At 33.3% G+C, this 20,045-nt stretch overlaps 1 protein-coding gene across 2 annotated transcripts in view; it reads left to right on the top strand.

Moving 5' to 3' along the window:
* Nucleotides 1-20,045, top strand: part of Wnt6 (Wnt oncogene analog 6) — a 69,901-nt gene that overhangs the window by 39,165 nt on the left and 10,691 nt on the right. For both annotated transcript variants that reach the window (XM_035362384.2, XM_035362385.2), the window contains exons 2-3: nt 15,766-15,986; nt 19,101-19,408. In XM_035362384.2, coding sequence (XP_035218275.1) covers nt 15,766-15,986; nt 19,101-19,408 — 529 coding nt within the window. The remainder of the gene's footprint in view (nt 1-15,765; nt 15,987-19,100; nt 19,409-20,045) is intronic.

The following is a 20,045-nucleotide window of genomic DNA, read 5'->3' on the forward strand; positions in this document are numbered from 1 at the left end:
TTAAAAGATCCGATTCAATTATGATTTCTATTTTTTTTGTGGTACTTATCAATAAACAAGAGGTTAAATTACTCAAAAAAATGTAAGTACATATTTTTCTTTTATTTTATAATTGTATACTTCAATTTTTGTTAAAAAAATTAATACACTATTTTCAAAAATTGCTGAGATAATTATTGTCACATATGTTTTAATATTAATTATATTTTATAAAACGTATTTTAAAGTATTTGAATTTAATAATATTCTAATTCTTTTAAATGTTGGTAGGATGATTTTTAATTCGATATTCAATTTCAGTAATATTTTAATCTAATTAAACGTTGGCACAATGTTTTTATAGCTGTGTTTTTATTCTCTTTTCTGCTATATGAAAGTAATAATAGCCTTACTTTAGTACTTTATACTCATAGTAAATGTATTTATTTACATTTGCCTGCCATCTTAAAAAAAGACATTTTCAACAAAAAATTAATCCATTACTTTTAACGATATTTATTTATTTATTAGTCCAAAGGGATTTGAATCCCGAAGGACTATTAGTTTCGTTTTGGCATTTTGCGTCGGACGGATAAATGTCGGTTCACTTTTCAAACTGTTGCCATAAAATGTTAGAGTCCTGCATTATATTTGAAGAAATTAAATAATGAAAATCTGCGTAAATGTATGTATATTTCTCACATTGTCATAAAATAACGGTACATAGAGTCATCGAATTTTGAATAACGTAATCCTCCAACGAATATGAGCATGTGGAAGACCAAATTTGAAATTTGAAATTTGTTTTATGATCGATTTCCTATTTTTTAAAACTTTGACGAATTTTTGATTAACAAACTCAAGGATTTCAAAGCGAGCAATGGCAACGTTGTGCAGAAAAAACATTTTTATCTCCAGCGCGTGAGTCTCTGTATCGGAAATTCTAAAGATATGCTCGTTTTAAAACTATTTTGCGATATTGCTGTTGCACTGGATCTTATGGTTTAAGTGCGAGGAACATGATATTTAATAAAGAAAGGTAACACACAAAATGTTAAAAAACGCCTCTTTGAACGTTTTTTTTTTTTTTTTTTTTTTTTAAAGTTTCGAATACTTTACTATGCGTAAAAACAGCGTTTTTCAAGATGGCTGACGATTGTAAAAATCGCGCCAACAATTGCGCCAACGTAAATCGCCCAAAATCCGTGCAACCGTCTATCAAAGTAGCACCTGTTTGCGTAGTCAAAGACACTTTCAGAAATTCAGAGTCTTCCTGTATACAAATCCATCTTATGTTCGAATCAATACGAGTTTTAACAAAATTAGTTCTGTTCATGCCGCAGTTGAAATAAGTGATTTATTAGGTAAACTCTCAAAAATAAATAATGTCCATGATTTTTATGTATGTTCTAAATTGGTATCTCAGTAATAATAATTTATACAAATTTAAATCATCACTATAATCTTGCTTAATAAAATTTCAATTAAAATTATATTTATTTATATCAGGAAGAATAATTTATATACTATTCAAATATTATTATCAAAAATTACCTTAAGCAGTTTATTTCATAAATTCCAAATTAATAATAAAATTCGAGAAGAATGGAACTAAAAATCTAAACAGAAGTTAAAAAAAAGTATCATTAAAAACAGGAAAAAAATATGAAATATTAATTTTCTACTAGCGGGCTAGATCGCCACTTGAATGAGCTGCGGCCAAAGCAAAATTTATAAGTTCTTTGCATACATGAAAGGAAAATGCATAAAAAACATTTCAGCATGAATAAAATCAGTTCATTCTTTCCATGATCAAGCAACAGAATTCTGTCAGCAGAATTGGCAAATGAAATTAAAATCAGTTTTTGCATGGATCATTTTCTAGTTGTCGGATCATAACAAGCAACAACCATTTTGTGAATAATTATTTTGTTGCCAAAGCAGTAAACAAAAACTTTTGACACTTCAGGTTAATATGTATACATAAGACATCATGATTTAAATTTAATATAATATAGCAATTTTTCCTCAATATCATTAAAATATTAACGTGGCAATAAAATACAGTGTCAGTTATCCTAACCTGAAACAAATAATGAAACATTAATTCTTTGTTAATGTTAGCATTTTAAATAAATAGTTGCTAACAGCAGCTATTTATTTAAAATGCTAACATTAACAAAGAATTTTCGACATACAATCACGTCATATGCAATAGCGTGTTTTCTTCAACATCAAAATATGACATTATATAATAATAACATATTTAATGCTTGGTAATGCTATTTTTATTTCATGTTTTTTAAAACTTGGAAATTTTTTATTAACAAACTCTACTATTTGAAAGCGAGCAGTGGCAACACTTTTCGAAATAAAGCATTTTTATCTCCCATGACTCCCGTGACTGTTGCCACTCGGAAAAATTAGGGAGAAAATTAGTGTTTTCAGAGTTTTTAATTAATATCTCGGCTGATTAAAGTCGCACAAAGATGTGAATGGTCGAAATGGCTTCGCACGAATTTTTGGAATCCGGGGGAGAGGGGTACCTCTGTCGAAACTCAACTCTCCGCCATTCCGGAGGAGATGATGCCACAAACAAACAGACAGACAGACGCGCGCAGATTTTAATAGTACGGGTGATTTGTTATTAAACGTTAAACTGAGCTATTTATGCAAAATTTGTCACTTTTACTATATACTTTTCAACAATCAAACTATATCTAAAATTAACACCGATCCCCCCCTTAAACTTTTATTCATTTAAAAGGGTTCATGCAAAATGGTTTCATCGCTTTCAATATTAAAGAAAAAAGTCATCATCGATATATTTCAAATATGCCTGTAGTGCTATTTAGTGTTCTAACCCCAACTAAAAGAATTTAATTAATTGTTGAAGGTTTCTAATACCCAATATAACTTCTTACCTGCTTTTCTTGATTACGCATATAATTTACTAAGAATTAGTTGTTATATGTGCTTCATAAATCCATTACGAAATGGAAGATAAAATCTTGCGCATTTACTTCTTTAATGTTTGGAAAGTAAAAGCAAAGTTTAAGGACTAAATTTGTTTCGGATCGTAGACTACCTATTGGTTTTTAAATCTGTCATGCATTCATTAATTATGAAACGTTTCAAAGGAAAGAAGGGAAGAGAATATTTAATGTTCTTAAAATTACAATAACGAAATCAGTTATCAACTGATCCAATTATGCTCTAAAAGTACGTAAGTAAAAATACATATAAGCATTTTGTGCAGTCCAACAAGAAAGGAAACCTGGATTTTTCACCTGGTTGAACTTCAAAATGCGCTGGGCAACTTGCGACTGAGACAGCAGACAGTGCCTACTGATCAGTATATTGATTTATTCGCTTATCAGTTAAACATGATGAAATGATCAAGCAACAGAATTCTGTCAGCAGAATTGGTAAATGAAATTAAAATCAGTTTTTGCATGGATCATTTTCTAGTTGTCGGATCATAACGTTTCCATTTTTGCATCTGTGGTCAGTCAGCTTATGCCCGAGTTCAGGTAATCAAGAAGTCAAATTAATAGAATTAAACCGCTTACTAATTTACATTTATTAGAATTGATTTTTGGTAGTACTTGGAGTCTCTAATCATATAGTGAAAAAGTACATAGCATATGATATTATAGACAGCTTACATGTATGCAATATGCAGTAACTATAAGATAAAAGTAATTTTCTTATGAGATTCTCAAAGTGCTTTTAGTAAGTTCGCGCTTTTTGATAATAAGAAAATCAGGGAACAAAATATCTTTTCAACTTATCTTCTTCAAAATATCTTTATTTAAAAAATTGAAAATTGCTAAAATACTGATTATTTTCACTTCGTTTTGAAAATAATTAATTTAGAAATTCCTGTTTTTTGAAAAATATAGATAATTATGAATCTAATTTCGTAAAACATTTTATAAAATTTTTTCACCCAATAAAAATGTATATTTCATGTGGCTACTTTTTTTCCAAACGACCGGAAACTTGCTTCTCAATCATTTGAAATGAGGCACAGTCGAGAAGGGTCGATCCCATCGGTCATTTCGCGATCTTATGATCGAGAGTTGTGCCCAAGATGCACCCAACGGATAGACTAATACTGCAATCGCGAGAAGGGAAAAAACGATGCGTGCAAAAAACAAAATCTTTCGCAACTCAAAACAGACACCCTCCACTAACCAGTATTTAAGGATATAATCTCTGTTGTAAAAGCAGAAGGAAGAGAGGAGTATCTTCATTTAAATTTAGTTAGGTGTTACTTTCAAAGCCAGATTTGCCGCAGTAAATAAAATTTCTGTCTTTTGTTATAATTCACACTCTTAAGATAATTTAATTTTACATTGACATTATTATGGTTTCCTTCTTCAAAGTATGTGGAAAGCAAGCAGATTTAGCATAGCTATGCAAATAAATTGTGTGACCAGTGCTTTTAACCCTTAACTTCCCAATTTTTTAAATTTCTATGAAAAAATTATATCAGCTACTTCTTAAGTAATAATAAAAGGGAAAAATATTTTTAAAAAAATTAAGCAATTTTAAATTGAATTTCAGTCATTTTTTTGTTTGTTGCAGAAGTGCAACATTGCGCAGTAGTGCTGTAAAATTACAAAACTTTTTTTTATATGAGGATTTTATTATTCATTGTTATAAATTGCTTTAGCCTTACATACAATGAAAAATTTTAAAGCAGTTATTGACTTTGTTGTCCCCTACTTTACACTTTTCGCACTCAGTTTAAGTGTAGCTCTTGCAGTTTGGAAACTTGCACCGTATTCTTTTCTGACCATATTGACCAATGATTTATACCATCTCTACGAATGTCCTTACATGGAACGGATTGGGCAGTACCTTTGCATCTTTTAGTCTGAGACATTTGTTGTATTGAAGTATTACTAGGTCTTCCTCTTTTAGCATTTCGATCGTACTCCATTTTGAATAAGCATGATGCAACTTCAGATTTGAATTTTTGTAAATTCATTAGATTTTTTTTTTTAATTTTCAGATTTCTTCATTGTTTCTTTATTTCGATCAAATCCAAGCTCTTCTGACCAGTATGCTCTATAGTTTGGCAGGTGAACTAGAGATGCATAAATGCAAATACCCAAATATTGATTTATTTCATTCTCTGATATAGTCAAAGGCTTACTTGGATTCTTTCGAATAGCATATCGTTTGCTGTCTTTATAAATGTTACTTATGATCTCTTCCGTCCATAAATATTTAAAAAATTGGTACGTAGTGTCCAATCCGTAATTTCTCTTGGGAGCGTGTCATCTCTATGGAATTTTATTACTTCTTCAATCAATGAAATGTTTTGATTTTTCCATAAAATATTCTGAGACAATGTTTTATTATTCTTAACAGTTAAATTAAAAAAAGGTTCTCTGACTGAAATATACCAGCGGCCGAGCGGTAAAGTCGCTAAACACTGGTACTTCGGTCCGAAGTTCGAATCCCGCGAACGGGGCTGGCTGCATGGTCGTCTTCCCCATGTGTAACTTGTATACAAGCCAGTTTCCCTTAGAAAATCCTCCACGAAGGCATCCCTTCCCGCAGGCAGATAGCTCTCGAGGCTTTGCCATAATCACACACACACACTGGCCGAAATATTTCTATTAAATTTATTATCATCATCATCATCGGATTTTTTTTATATTCCGAATTGTATTTTGTATTTGTATTATTGAAGCAACACTATTTTCACAGTCGCTATCCAAATCATCGTTAGATGACACACAATCAGGTAAAAAATGAACATCATCAGCAAAGTATTCAAGACCATCCTCACTTAAATCACTTAATTTGTCCAAATTATTCATATATCTAACAATTTCATCTAGGGTTAGTATACGCTTTTTGGCCATGTCAAAATGGTAACCAAAGACCAATGTTGCAGACCTGCAACATATAATTAAAATCAAATTTCTTTCAAACTTTTTCCATTAAAAAATCAAAATTACTTTTTAAATGAACATAAAATGTTTAAATTTCTTAGCTGGTAATGGTTTTCGTGAATAAACAAAAGGAAGCATAAAATATAATGGATTCTTTTTATAGCAAAAACACAGTTCTTGAGGCATCAGAGATTTTTATAATTCTTGTGATTTCTGGAAAAAATTTGCTGCTATCTAGTGACAAAATTGGTATGTATTTCGTTGCAGTAATCTTTTTTTCTTAGATAAGCGATTTGTAGGTAATTAAAAAGAATATTGAGTCTGTTAAATTAAAATAAATCATATGTTGCAGAAATGCAACAGTGGGAAGTTAAGGGTTAAAGTGTTTATTTTCTGCTTAACTCGGAAGACAGAATGTTTGAAATTATAATTTGTACGAAAAATGATCATGAGAAATATTTCATGAAAGCTCTTTAATAATTTATCTTTAAGTGTGCAATGATCATTAGTGTTGTCTATTAATTAAGCTTAAAGACTGAGTTAAATAAAATTCTTGGCAATGTCAAGAAGAACCGCCAGTAAGTCTCTGAGAATCTGTTCAATAATTGGAATTACTTTGGGACAAAAGTTTTAACTTGTTTTAGTTTTAACTTGTTTTAAAATATGACCAAGCATTGCAGAATCTTTCCAAGAAATTTTGAAGTGGTATTGAAAGGCCATAAAATTGATGCTTGAAATGTCCGAGCATAAGGAACTTGACATATGCCAATAACCTTATGTCCCATTCAGAAGCATTTAATGATTCAGATTGTCAAGCATAGTTTCTAAGCATGCTTTAATACTCACTTCATACCAATATTTTTTACTGGCTTATACAACTATACCGTATCTCTTGGCAATTGTCAGTTAAGCTGCGTGCGGGCGTATGAATACTTCTTGACTACCGTATTCAGTATAACAGTTTTTTTTGGGGGGGGGGAGCTAATTGATCTTCTGTTATATTAAGACTCGTTAACAATCGTCGTTAGTGAAAGAGTCTCAGTATGCAACAAACAAGTGATGGAATACATGTTTGCATTTTAAAGGGCATTCATGGTAATATGAAGTTGACATCTATGATAATGATCACAAAATCATTTGAGACATTTTTTTTTTTTTATTTCCAAAAAAATTAATTTTTGCATTTATTTCTTTTTGATTTTTCATACTACGAATCATCCAACTCAAAATTTTATGAAAATCTCAGTTACGCAATAGAAATTTTAAATACTTCGGTTTCTTAGCTGCAACTTCTACTGAATCCTAATGCTCGCAAAAGTGATCCTTTCTCATAGCAAAAGTGATCCCTTTTTTTATCCTTATCACAAAAGTGATCCTTATCGCAAAAGTGTTCCCTTTTCGCTCGCAAAAGTGATCCTTTTTGAGAGTATGCTCGCTCGGCTATCATATTTACTGATCTCCCATTAAATATGATAGCCTTTCTAGTAATAAATTCATATTTAAATTCGAAAGCTAGAATTCTTTTATATGTCCACTTGATTTCATAGCTAAAATTCAAATTGATTAGTTGATCATAAGGTGGGCTTCAAATAAATGTTTAATTATTTTTATTTAATTGTATGCAAATTATTTATTCTTGTGAAAGCGATAACTCTGGGAATTAGGTAGCTTAAGATAAAACGTTAGCTAACAGTCAGTATAATTCCTACAGAGTTTAAGCCGAGAACTATAGTATAAACATCAGAATCTACAAAACCTTTATGTACAAGGACAGATATTCTCTACCAAGGCGCCTACCAGGGGCAGAGCGGTAAAGTCGCTGAACACTGGTCAGAGAGGTTCAGATCTCGCGAATGGACTGGTTGCATGAGCGTTTTCGCGGTTTTCTCTTTGTGTGACGTGTATACGAAATAGTTTCCCTTAGAAAGTACTCCACGAAAGCATCGCTTTCCTTAGGCAGATAGCCCTGTTGTGCTTTTCTGTCATCTCAATAAACCAAACCAATCCTCTACCAAGGCATTCTTCCCATTAGATTCATCCCGTGGGCTCTAATCACATAATTAATCTAACCCCGTTTTAATATCTTTTAAAGATTATTTTTTAACAAAATGTATCCTATATAAGCAAAGCTAGCGAAAGTTTTGTCACCTGCATCGTTATGCGTTGTCAATCATTTACGCAAAGCTCTACATGAATGAAGCTTCTTTAAGGTACAAATTTCTAAAAGCGGACAATTTATACGATCCAGTGTTATCAGAACACGTAAAGTATGATTAATTGCAAAATTTAACAGGAGAATTTCCAGCGAATTCAGGTGCGTTATTTTGAAATCAAATTTAAGTATATTGCAATGCAATAAAAATGTTTGTTAAGGATATATGAACTGCTGTGATTTCATTCAGAAAGATTTTCAGAACACTTTCATAAACTCGTATCATAAAAGCATTTAAATGAATTCTAGAAATGCGTTGAAAATAAGTATGTTACGGATATGTTTCTGCTAATTTGCAAATCAATAGCCGATTTTCATTTGTACTGTGGCGTGCGTACGCGTTCGTAATAGATAGAATGCACAAGTCCGATAAAAAGTTAATACAACTTATTATTATCACAATAAGTATAATAAAGCTGAAGTTTTCCTCAGAGATATTCTTACAAGTGTTCATAATATCAAACATTAATAATTAGTAGAACGCAAATACGTTAAATAGAACGCAATACAACCAGTAGTCATACTTTAAACTACTAAAAACGTTAAAACAACAGCGCAGTTCAAAGAGAAAGAGAAAGCTAATTCAGTTCGCGCAGAGTTAAATAAATCGCAATAACAGTAACTAAGGAAGTGAACTGAGATGTTCTATCTCTGGCATTTTATAGCATTTAATCGGTCGCGAGAAAGTTCTGGTCGTTTCTTTGTTTCTGGATATTTCAGGAAACCAACAGAGTAGAATTACGGTTGCAGCTAACATAGTAGTCAATTACATTTATTCAAATTAAATATAAATTAAATAGTTTATTCAATGTTAAATGCACGTGCTCTTATATTTTTACTTTTCCGGCATAGCGTTCTCTTAAAATCTGTTACGCGTTCCATTGCACGGGAATTTAAAACAATTTTAATTATAATTCTACTAAAAATATCTAACTAAATACATAATTCGTAACAACATATTGGAGATTTTTTACTCTATTATATATTCATTTTCTTTGTACTAATTAATTAGTACTGATATTTCTTAATGAAGTTTGTAGAGTTTTCTGTTCTGCCGACTGAACTCAATACTGCATTTAATATTTGTAATTACTGTGTACTGAAGTCCATTTGGCTTTCTTCGTATGCTGGGTACTTTGCTGAATAATCAAATATATGAAAATTTTGTCTCCCTTTATCTTAATAAAGCTTATGAATGACGTCCATACATCGTACTGTTTGATTGGTTAATTGCTGTGCTAAGTTCTGTGAGTCTGGATCTTAGAGCACGGTTCTGGAAAACACAGAAACGGCTGATTTGCCTTTGTATATTAAAAAGTGAGAAGTTGAAACGAATTGAATATATTATTTTTTAGCCCAAAGAGGCGTTAGCCCAGAAGGGCTATTAGTCTCGAAACGGCATTTTGCGCTGAATCAGTTTAATGCGATGTATCACTTTTCAAACTGTTGCCCTCAGACATTATCGCCCTGTAATTAAGACACAATAACACGCCGAATAAATACCAATTCAGAAGTAATTTTGCGGTTTTGCAGCTGAGGATGGTGGTTCGGTAAAATCATCGAAACTAGTCCTGTGAAAATTTTGTAAATATAACGCTGATTTTTGTTGTTTGTCTTCTGAATTAGTATTATCGCCCTGTATTATATTTAAAGAAACTAAATAATGAAGAATCTGCATCAAAAGTTTGTTTCTCTCATTGTGAAAAAACAACGGTACCCAGAGTCATCAACTTCTGAATAACGCAGTCCTCCACCCTAACTTGGGCACCTGGAAGCCCGAATATGGAATTTGTTTTATTGTCTATTTCATATTTTGTAAAATTTGAACGAATTTTTGATTAAAACACTCAATGATTTCAAAAAGAACAGTAGCAACACTATAGAGAATAAAATATTTTTATCTCTAGTGCGCGGGACTGTCCATCGGGAATTCTTAAGATATGCTGTTTTCAAATATTTTTAGTCCAAAGTGGCATTGGACCAAATGCTCTCAAAACGTGTATGTGTCTGTAAATGAAAAAAAAAGATGCCCGTTAGGGAATAATTTAAAATCTGAAAGCTTTTAAATATTATTTATTTATTTATTTATTTATTTTTTCATTAAGTTTAATTGTCTTTCTTTTTAAGTGATATTTTTACTGTTAATCAAAGGGCTTTAAAGCATGAATTAGAGTACTACCCAAATACTGTGTCATCGCTTTATAGAAATCTTTATTATGTAGCCCTCGTGAATTTCACCGATTATATAAATTAAACAATAGTCGATTATGTAAATAAACAATAAGTTTTATTTGATCATTTATCAAAGTTAGTTGAAGAAGATGAGTTTAAAGTACCTACTTATAAACAAAATAAATAAATTAATTAATCTTCCTGTTTCAGAATTGGTTTTACAATTTTTAACATATTATTCTACTACTATAGCAAATGAGGACTGTTTACAGTTCGATCGCAATCCAACTTGGCGGCCATTCTTTACCGTCTTCTTTCCGGTATTACTGTTTCTGCTTCTTCATTTAGAATTAGTTCACCTTCTTGAACCCCTTGTTCGCTCAGTGATTTCCTTCCAAGTCAAAATTCATCTTCATCGAAAAGAAACCTTGAATACGACAAAAACACTCGTGTGCTAATCAAGACAATAAGATGGACGGCGTAGGCGAGCAGATGACTGAGATCTGTCAATTACTTTCGATGCTTCTAGACGCAGGAAGTGACGTCATACCAGGAAGTTCAGTTTAGGCGTATTCATTCCACCCTCTCCCTTTGTTGACAATTGAAGAGTTAAGGTTTAGGGTTCTCGTCGATTAATTTGTTCAAGGGTGTTGCAAGGATGTTCAATAGTTTTAAAAAATATGAATCTCGTATATGAATCGTCTGTCAAGAACCTGTATAATTCTGATTTAATTTGCAACACAATAAAAACGTTATACTACGGTTTCTCAGCTATACAATAATTTTATTTCCGAGATTTTCTCTAATTTTTAGAGGCAGTCATTGTATTTTCGAAGAAAAGATTGTGTGAATTCGCAATTTCTATTGTGTATGCTTGCAAATTAAATATCTACACAACGTTTAAGGAAATTAGAAAACTGGAATGCTGCCTAACTTTTTACAGCTAAAATAAATTTGTTCCTAAAAATCAGTCACGTTGTATTATATAATTTGTTGTATAACATCTCTGGAATTATACATTCAGTACTGTAATGAATATGACCCTTTGGGATAATCGGAGTTTGAGTATGATAATATGTTTAAGAAAAGCAAAATCCTTTAGTACCCCGGTAGTGCTTTTTTCTTTGGTAATTACTTTCTTGTTTATTTTTTATCACCGCTATTATTAGCCGAAAGGAGCGTTGGCCCAAAAGGGTTATTAGTTTCAAAACGGGATTTTGAGTTGAATCACTATAAAAGTCATTTATCAAATTGTTTGCGCCAAATATTATAGCCCTGTGTTATATTTAAAGAGATTAAGTAGGGAAGAATCTGCATGAATATATGCATGTTTTTCGCATTATGAAACAACACGGTACTTAAAGCCATCAAATTTTCAATAAAGTATCCTCCACCCGAATATGGACACCTGGTAGCCCAAATTTTGAATTTGTTTTATTGTGTGTTTCGTATTTTGTAAAACTTTAACGAATTTTTTTTATTAACAAAGCCAATGATTTCAAAGCGGACAAGCAACACTGTACGAAAAACAAAAAAAAAAAAAAAAAAAAAAAAAAAAAAAAAAAAAAATTCTCCAGCGCACTGCCTATCGGAAATATTAATGATAGGCTGTTTTTAAATAATGTTGCGTTTCTATGAGTTCGTGTATTTGGAGTGATTGATCATAACATTTGATGAAGAAACAAAACACAATTTATTAGCCAATATTACTCAGAAAAGTTCCAAAAGAACACGTTTACAGTAGTCGAAAAACGACGACAAACACGCTGAAACAATCAGTAACACAGCCTTCAAGCTATCAGACTGTAAAGGTGAAGACAGCTTCACGGTAAAACACTAAAGTACAGCTCCCGACTCGATCCATCGGTCTCGGAGCTCAACACGCTCAAGATAAAACTCGACGATGCACTACTATATACTGACGGTATACTCCTACTCTGCGTATAGGCAGGGTTTATATACCTTTTGGCCTGCCTTCGAGAACATTCTGGGCCAAACCGGTAAGAATTCGTTCTAGAAATACTCCATCCGTCTATGACACGTCGCCAAATGGGAGATTTCGCGCCAAATCTGGTAAATGGGGGGAAACGCCCCTTTGGGCGTAATATAAAATCTGAAAGCCTTCACATTTATTGCTATTAATTATTTTTACTAGCCCAAAATGGCTAAAGTTTAGAAAGAAGATGTAGATCATAAGAGCTTTATTTTCCTTTTACTTTTTAATCTGTTTGGTTTAAATAAATTGCATTTAATTCACGATCAAAATATTAAACATCAATCTAAAATAGTTAAAAAATATTAAATATTTTTCTAGAATTATGATACATTTTTTTTTCTTTTCAAATATATAGAAGATATACAGCGTTCCCATGTTAATCAAAATATATATTCTATAAAAAGTTCTGCTATTCCACCTGGGCCATCGTTATTGATAATCTTTACTGATAAACCATATTAAACTTTAACAAATTTAATAAGTTAATATATATATTTTAGAAGTTATGATAACTAGACAAATGTATTAAATTTTATGCAGTTTACTAGTTTATTTAATAATAATCTTGTAGAAACATTAGGTATTTTTCAGAAGCAGGTGGATGCGAGCACGGTGCATCGGCTATGGCGAACATGGTTGAAACAAGAAATGTGGGAAGAAGGAGTGTGCAGGTGCAGCCAGAGTGACGTCAGCACGCGTGGATCGACGCATCCGCCGACAAGCTGTGGCGGTCCCGCAAGTCACTTGTACCGCGATTCTGCAGCATGTGGAAGATACCCTGGATCTTCCCGTGTCGACCAGATCCATTTCCCGTCGATTGGTTGAACGTGGCCTGCACTCACGGCGTCCGTTAAGAAGACTACCATTGACTACCACGGCATGCCGTGGTTTAGAATGGTGCCGGACTGGAGCGATGTGGATAACAGAATGGCGAAACGTCGTGTTCTCAGATAAGTCACGCTTCTGTTTATCCAGTGACAGTCGCCGCATACGTGTGTGGCGTCGACGTGGAGACAGATCTAATCCGACAGTAACTGTGGAACGCCCCACCGCGCGACAACGTGGCATAATGGTTTGGGGCGCTATTGCCTACGATTCCAGGTCACCTCTAGTTCGTATTCAGGACACTATGACGGTCCAACGATACTTGGATAATGTACTGCGGCAGGTGGCAATCCCCTACCTTCAAGGGCTGCCTAATGCAATTTTTCAGCAGGATAACGCCCAACCACACAGTGCTCGCATCTGCCAACATGCTCGGCAAGGTATACAGATGCTTCCCTGGCCACAGTACTCTCCTGACCTGTCACCAATCGAACATGTGTGTGGGATGTGATTGGACGCCGTTTGCAGACTCTGCCCCTGCCTCGTTCAGAAGACGAACTGTGGTAAATGGTTGAAAAGGAATGGAGAGCCATCCCTCAGGACACTATCCGCACTCTTATTGACTCTATGCCTAGACATGTTTCTTCGTGCATCGCTGTCCGCGGTGGTCCTACATCCTACTGAGCGGACGCTGTTCTCGCTCTGTATTCTGACTGTCATTTTGAAATAAAGATCACTTATCGCTGCTTGCTGTCTCTGTCCTTTTTCCAAATTTCATCATTTTCTGACCACTCCTTCTTGGTGTTGCATTTTCAATATCGAGCAGTGTAAAATGATAGCTTGGGGAGTTAAATGGTTGCAATATCATAGAACCAAATTTACTTTAAAGTATAGCTTATTTGGGTGAATATTCAGACTTCTAATTACATCTACAAAGAACTACGTACCTCATTTAAATTGATAAATTGGAGAGAATTTTTGCCTTTATCAGACTATGAAAGCCAAATAAAGCTGAAAAATAACTTTTCGATGTAGATAGGCATATTGTCTAAAATAATTCTGGAATTATACCCAGATTGATACTTTGTTGTAGTTTGTAATATACGCGTATTTTCATATGCTTTTTAAAGGGCAGCCAATGCTGTCACGGAAAGTAATGGTTTCGGCCATCTGCATGGGTTGCAAGACAACCATGAACATGGTGTTATAGTCTTAGGTGGTCTCCGACCAACCGAACCTTGACGAGCGCCCTGTGAGCCAGTTTATCGATGGGATTTGAGAGAGTTCATTTAGTGTAAGAATGCGTTCTGGAATTGAAGCTCTTGCTTCGTAGCAAAAAGGAATTTGTTCCATCATTCCAATGTGATTACTCAACTAGTTTCTACCTCCTGCCTAATATGAAGGGTGTTCATTTGGGAACCTGGTCATCCCTAGTTACATTTAGTTGCAGATAGAGCGTATCAGTTTGATTGATACACTCTTCAATGACGTCACAAGCCAACCCCTTTTTATTTTATTTTATTTTATTATTTTTTTTTTTGGTAATGTCACTTTGAGTGTAAGAAGGTACCTATATAAGCAGTTCATCTGCAAGTTATAGGCATAATTTGTAAAAGTACTAACATAAATTTATGTTTATATTCAATTTGATTTAAATTATTTGCTCTGTAAATAGTTATTGTTATTCAAACAAAACTGACACTAAATAAAGACGGTACCCCTTCTTCTAATCATCTTAACAGAGGCTTAGTTTCTGTTTTACATTTATTAACCCAGTAATTAATATTTTACATATTTAGACTCCTGCATACATTTAAAATTCGCATTTTATCAGTTGTTGTCAGAACAAGAGTTTCTTCAAAAATTAATACTCTTCTTTTCCTTTTTTAACTCTTTGATACTACTGCATGATGATTAAGTTATTTAATTCACGTTGTTACGCCTACTCTAATAATCTGCTGTAATTCCGAAAATCTTGATCGACCTTTTTGATTTGTTATTTTAAGCAGCATTAAGTTATTTTAAGCAGCATTTAAGTTATTTTAAGCAGCATTAAGTTATTTTAAGCAGCATTTAAGTTATTTTAAGCAGCTTTCGTCCATGTTCCCCAAGTTACACATACATCTTAACTATTCATTGATGTCCAGTGTTTCGTATCTGGTTTATTGTATCATGGACATCATTCTTCACCCAATTTTACAAATAAAACGGTTCAAATCGCACGTGAAGTGCATTTAATTTCAGGGTCACGTTATCCATTGTTAGATAATGTATTGATTTAATTTTCCTATGTTCAATAATGTCAAAACTAAAATAACAATAATAATAATCAACGATATTACTTTTGGAGAATACTTTTATACATACTGAACCTCTGTTATAATAATTATCTTATTTTTGCCCTGAATCTGTCAAAATATATAAACAGGAAATCGCATGATTTAATAATGACTCCATATAGGTATCCCACTTTTACCTTAACGTTGATGTTATAAACTGATTCAGTATAAAGCAGTCATATCGCGTTAAATATAGGGTGTAAAAAAAGATATAAATATTTCAGTATTCAAAATATTGTTAGCATATTGCTTTTAAATTAAAATTTATAAAACTAGGTATGCATCCTGGTCATTTTTGATTTCTGCTAACAAAGCTAATCTATTTAGGGCTATGGGTAGACATCTGGTTTTGGATCCAGGCCGTATCTGTCGGAAGGCGAGGCGTCTGAGAGGTAAACAGGCTTTGATATGCAAGAATGAGCCGGAAGTAGTGACAGCTATTGCTGAAGGATCTAAAAAGGGAATTCATGAATGTCAATACCAGTTTCGCTTCCGAAGATGGAACTGCACACAAGCTAAACGATCTTTAAAAAAAGTACTTAGCAGAGGTAAGTTCTCAGTGTTTCGTAATAGTTTAAGGTAATAATTCGTACTGTCTTCTTAGAGAACATTTTTATCTTCTAAATCTCCGCTTCGAATTATAGTATTTAGTAAAAAATTGTACATGCCTCTAGTTTTACATTTAAACCCCAACTATGGATATGTGTAATAGTATAATCTATCCAAATTGGAGGTACTTAGATGAAGGGGGTTACAATGGAGATGTTGCGCCTCCGAAACCTCTCAAAAGGTTGGTTACTAAAGAGTTATAAAAGACTCAAGATTCCATCTCCTAGGTTGCTTCAATTCAATTTGAGATGGACCTTAGTTCTCGCGCCCTTTATTTTAATACTAGCTGCTACGCGGCCAGCCTTCGTCTGGCTTTTAAATGTACCCTAAAATGCCTAAAAATTAAATTTAAAACCTGCACAGAATTTTATATTTTAATAAGATAAACTAATATAGTTTCGTTTACAGGCTATCGGTAAATATTAATAGATATTTAGTGACAGCATGCAATATAATTGGGCTGATGAAAGATGTTAATTACTTTTGAAGTTAAAGTACATTCGAAGAAAAGTTTTCAACATTTTAGATGATTGAATGGTAAGGTGTCGGGTTGAAGGGAAAGTAATGCAGACGGAGAGACAGAACTTAAAGTGAAAAAAAAAACATTTATAACACGAATTTAATCATTATTACGAACACTGACATTTTCTTAGGCCTCTGGCCTTCTCTCAGGTAATTTTTACATGCTGAGTTTTTTTTTTTTTTCCCCACAAAATGTATATCTCTTGTATACCGTGAAAGTTTTTGCCCTGAAGTAAATCCCGCAGTGATCTAAAACAGGAATAATTTGAAGGCGCAATATCTGGAATCTTAGGCTAATAAAGAAGTTCCTTTCAAACGGCATTAAGCTTTTGTCGTGTCATTCTTCAGTGTGGGTGGTAATGTCGTCCTAGTGAAAAATAACCATCCCAAGTCTTTTCATCAATATCGGTGATCGTTTGATGGTTAAATCCCGTTTCAAAGGATATATCTGAGGAGAATAAACGTCTATATTCATGTTTTGATTATTTTCTAACAACTCATTCACTATTTCAAGAGAAAATTCATTTTGGATGTAAATCTGGTTTCGTTTTGAGTCTTGGATTCTCCTGTTTAGATTTCAATAGCTGTCTTTTTCGAATGATGCTCTTTTTTTTTTTTTTTTTTTTTGGTGGGAAGGGGGGAAGGAGAATCATTGTGTATTAAATATTGCCCGTGGTTTTAAGCTATGAATTCAAATGGAACGCAGACACCAATCTAAGAAAACCTTCTTATTTATTTTAAGAAAGCTGTTGTCGTTGTCAGTACACTATTGAGTCTCTCCCTTACTTCTCCGCTGATGATAAGAGACCTGACTTGATCAGCGCGTTCAGTTTATCATCACGTACCTCCTTAGCTGCAGTGCCTATAGACAACGCTCCTCTACTAGACCTAGAAGATGACCTCCTTGAAAAATTTTAATTCATCAAGATCCAGTTTCTGCTTCCCAACACCTCTCCTTCACCGTGGCCGAGGGACCAGTAGATCACTCCAAATTTTAAAAAGCTCTACACTAAAGCGTTCTTCGAGCATTGGTTTTATGTAAGTGAAGAAACCAATATCACCTTCAGAGAGTTTTGAGAAGACCGTTTTCTCATCATTTCCTGCCTCAAGATGATCGATAACGCGTCGAAGGCTGTCACATAATGAACGCTTATTTCTGCATGGAAGAAGTTTTGACCAGACAGCATTATCGATCACGACTCCGAGGAATTTGAGCAAGTGTCTGTGGAAGCTGTAATCGACAAAATTGTGTCTCTGGTCAAGATTATGGGACTAGAGTTGGATAGCAAAGACATCGATGAGCCAGTGGAAAGCATAGATAGGAGCTGAACACCGAAGAACTTATAGAGCTGCATTCTGTGTCATAATAAGAAGTTGTGGAGAAGATTTCGTCAGAGGAGAAGAAGACCTTTGGAAATCACGAACCGTTTAGTGAAATAAAGGAGATGTTGAAAGCATGGAAGACTGTTACATCGTAGGTTAAGAATCATCATCCTAATGATGCACCAAATATTCATGATACCAGTTTATAATTGCATTATTGTAAACTCGTTTGAGTATTTTCTTCGGAAGTGAGCGCATTATCTTATATTACATTGATTCCTATGGAAAAAGAATTGTTTCTCTTAACGAGCGTTTCGTATCAGTAAGATTCCGAAACAAATTATGCTAATTAAGCGTGATACCACTGTACTTATGCCTTATAAATATTCCAAAGTTTAAATCAAGAGATAGAAATTAAACTAATTCTCAACGCTGTAGCACCTTTGTACGCTTATGAGTACAAGTTAATGGAATTAAATGCAAAAGCTTACAAAATCTTGATGTAATTTCAAATTATACTAAATTACAGAGCATACGTAAAGATTTAAATTTTAGATGTAAGTTTATAGCTTTGGGCACTTGTGAACCAATAGAATCGTAACGCATTTATGTAGAATTTTTGATTGAACCGTCTAAAGTAATTTTAGTAAAGGTGAGTTCCCAATAAGATAAATAAAGATTAAACAAATAAAAAATTAATATCCTGTTAAGAAGAACACTCATAGAGGAAAGAGTAGCACTCAAGATTTTATGACGGAAAAATATGCAAGTAGAAAAGTAAATTTTTATTCATTTTGCTGTTTAAAAAACGTCTTACACAAGGCAATTAATTTGTATAAATATAAATTTTTTATCGCTCAAGCTAATAATTTCTTATCGCCTTACTATCAATGTAAAATGATTATGAATTTTGTGAAAGAGATCTGAAGATTAAAGTTAACATTAATGAACTGGCGTAAATATAATTGCTATGTAGTTAAAATTTCCTCGTAGTTTATTGGAAACCAAAGCGTAGCTTAAACATTCCTCTAACATAAACATTCTGCATAATTTATTGGAAACCAGAACGCAAAGTAAAAATTCTTCTAACGTAAGTTCAGTTTTGTATTTTGTTGCATTATTTTTTGCTATATTTCCTTCATATTATATTAAATTTAAAACTTTTGTCTCTACAAATTTGTTTTTCATTCGATTTTTTTATTTCATAGATACTAGAGAAACGGGATTTGTAAATGCAATAACGGCTGCAGGTATCATCTTCTCCATCACGCAGGCTTGCAGTTACGGACAGCTACTGGATTGCTCATGCGAAAGAAACACCCCTCCTGTGCCTACATCACAGCCATCAGCTCCTCAAACTCAAGATTCATCCGATGGTCGCTGGGACTGGGGTGGATGCAGTGATAATATCGATTTCGGCTATCGAAAGTCCAAGGAGTTCATGGACGATAGATTCAGAAGACGAAGCGACTTAAAAACGCTTTTACTCACTCACAATTATGAAGCAGGCAGGCTGGTGAGTTTTGCATCTGTCATATCCTTCTTTTTCTTGGGCGTGTAGCTTCTGGATATGTATTTCCTTCCTACCGTAGACGTATCGTATTGTGTGCGTTGCATAAAACTGCCATTTTAACGGCACAACACTTTATTAACACACAAATAAAAATAATAAGTACAAACGAGTAACACACAAGTAATACTTCGTACTGACATACAACACGTTTCCTTCGTTACTTCGCTACTACCTACTAACTACTCTTCTCTAGTCAGTTTCATGAGAGAGAGGCGTTGCAGGCCGTTCGGCTAAACTGCGCATGCGTGGTCATCACGTCATGACACCTCCCCTCGAAAAGATTTGATTGCGTCTTTCAATGACCTGTCAAATCCACATATATAAACATTTCTTGAAACAAAATAAAATAACATCCATGAAATTTTCGAACTTAATTAACCAATTCTTACCATTTTAAATTAAAATTCAGTAATCCTATTCAATTAAAAGGATGTAACATTCAATTAACATTTCAAACTTAAATCCTTCACATAATCATAATCATATGAGCAGTTATCATATAAACGAGACAATACAAATCAATCATTTAAAATTAAACATAATACTTTAGCAAACCCTGGCTAAATCTATAAACACATTA

The sequence above is a fragment of the Stegodyphus dumicola genome, chromosome 2, assembly GCF_044657685.1.
Source record: "Stegodyphus dumicola isolate Sdum_Otavi_A_Nest chromosome 2, ASM4465768v1".
Lineage (NCBI taxonomy): Eukaryota > Metazoa > Arthropoda > Arachnida > Araneae > Eresidae > Stegodyphus > Stegodyphus dumicola.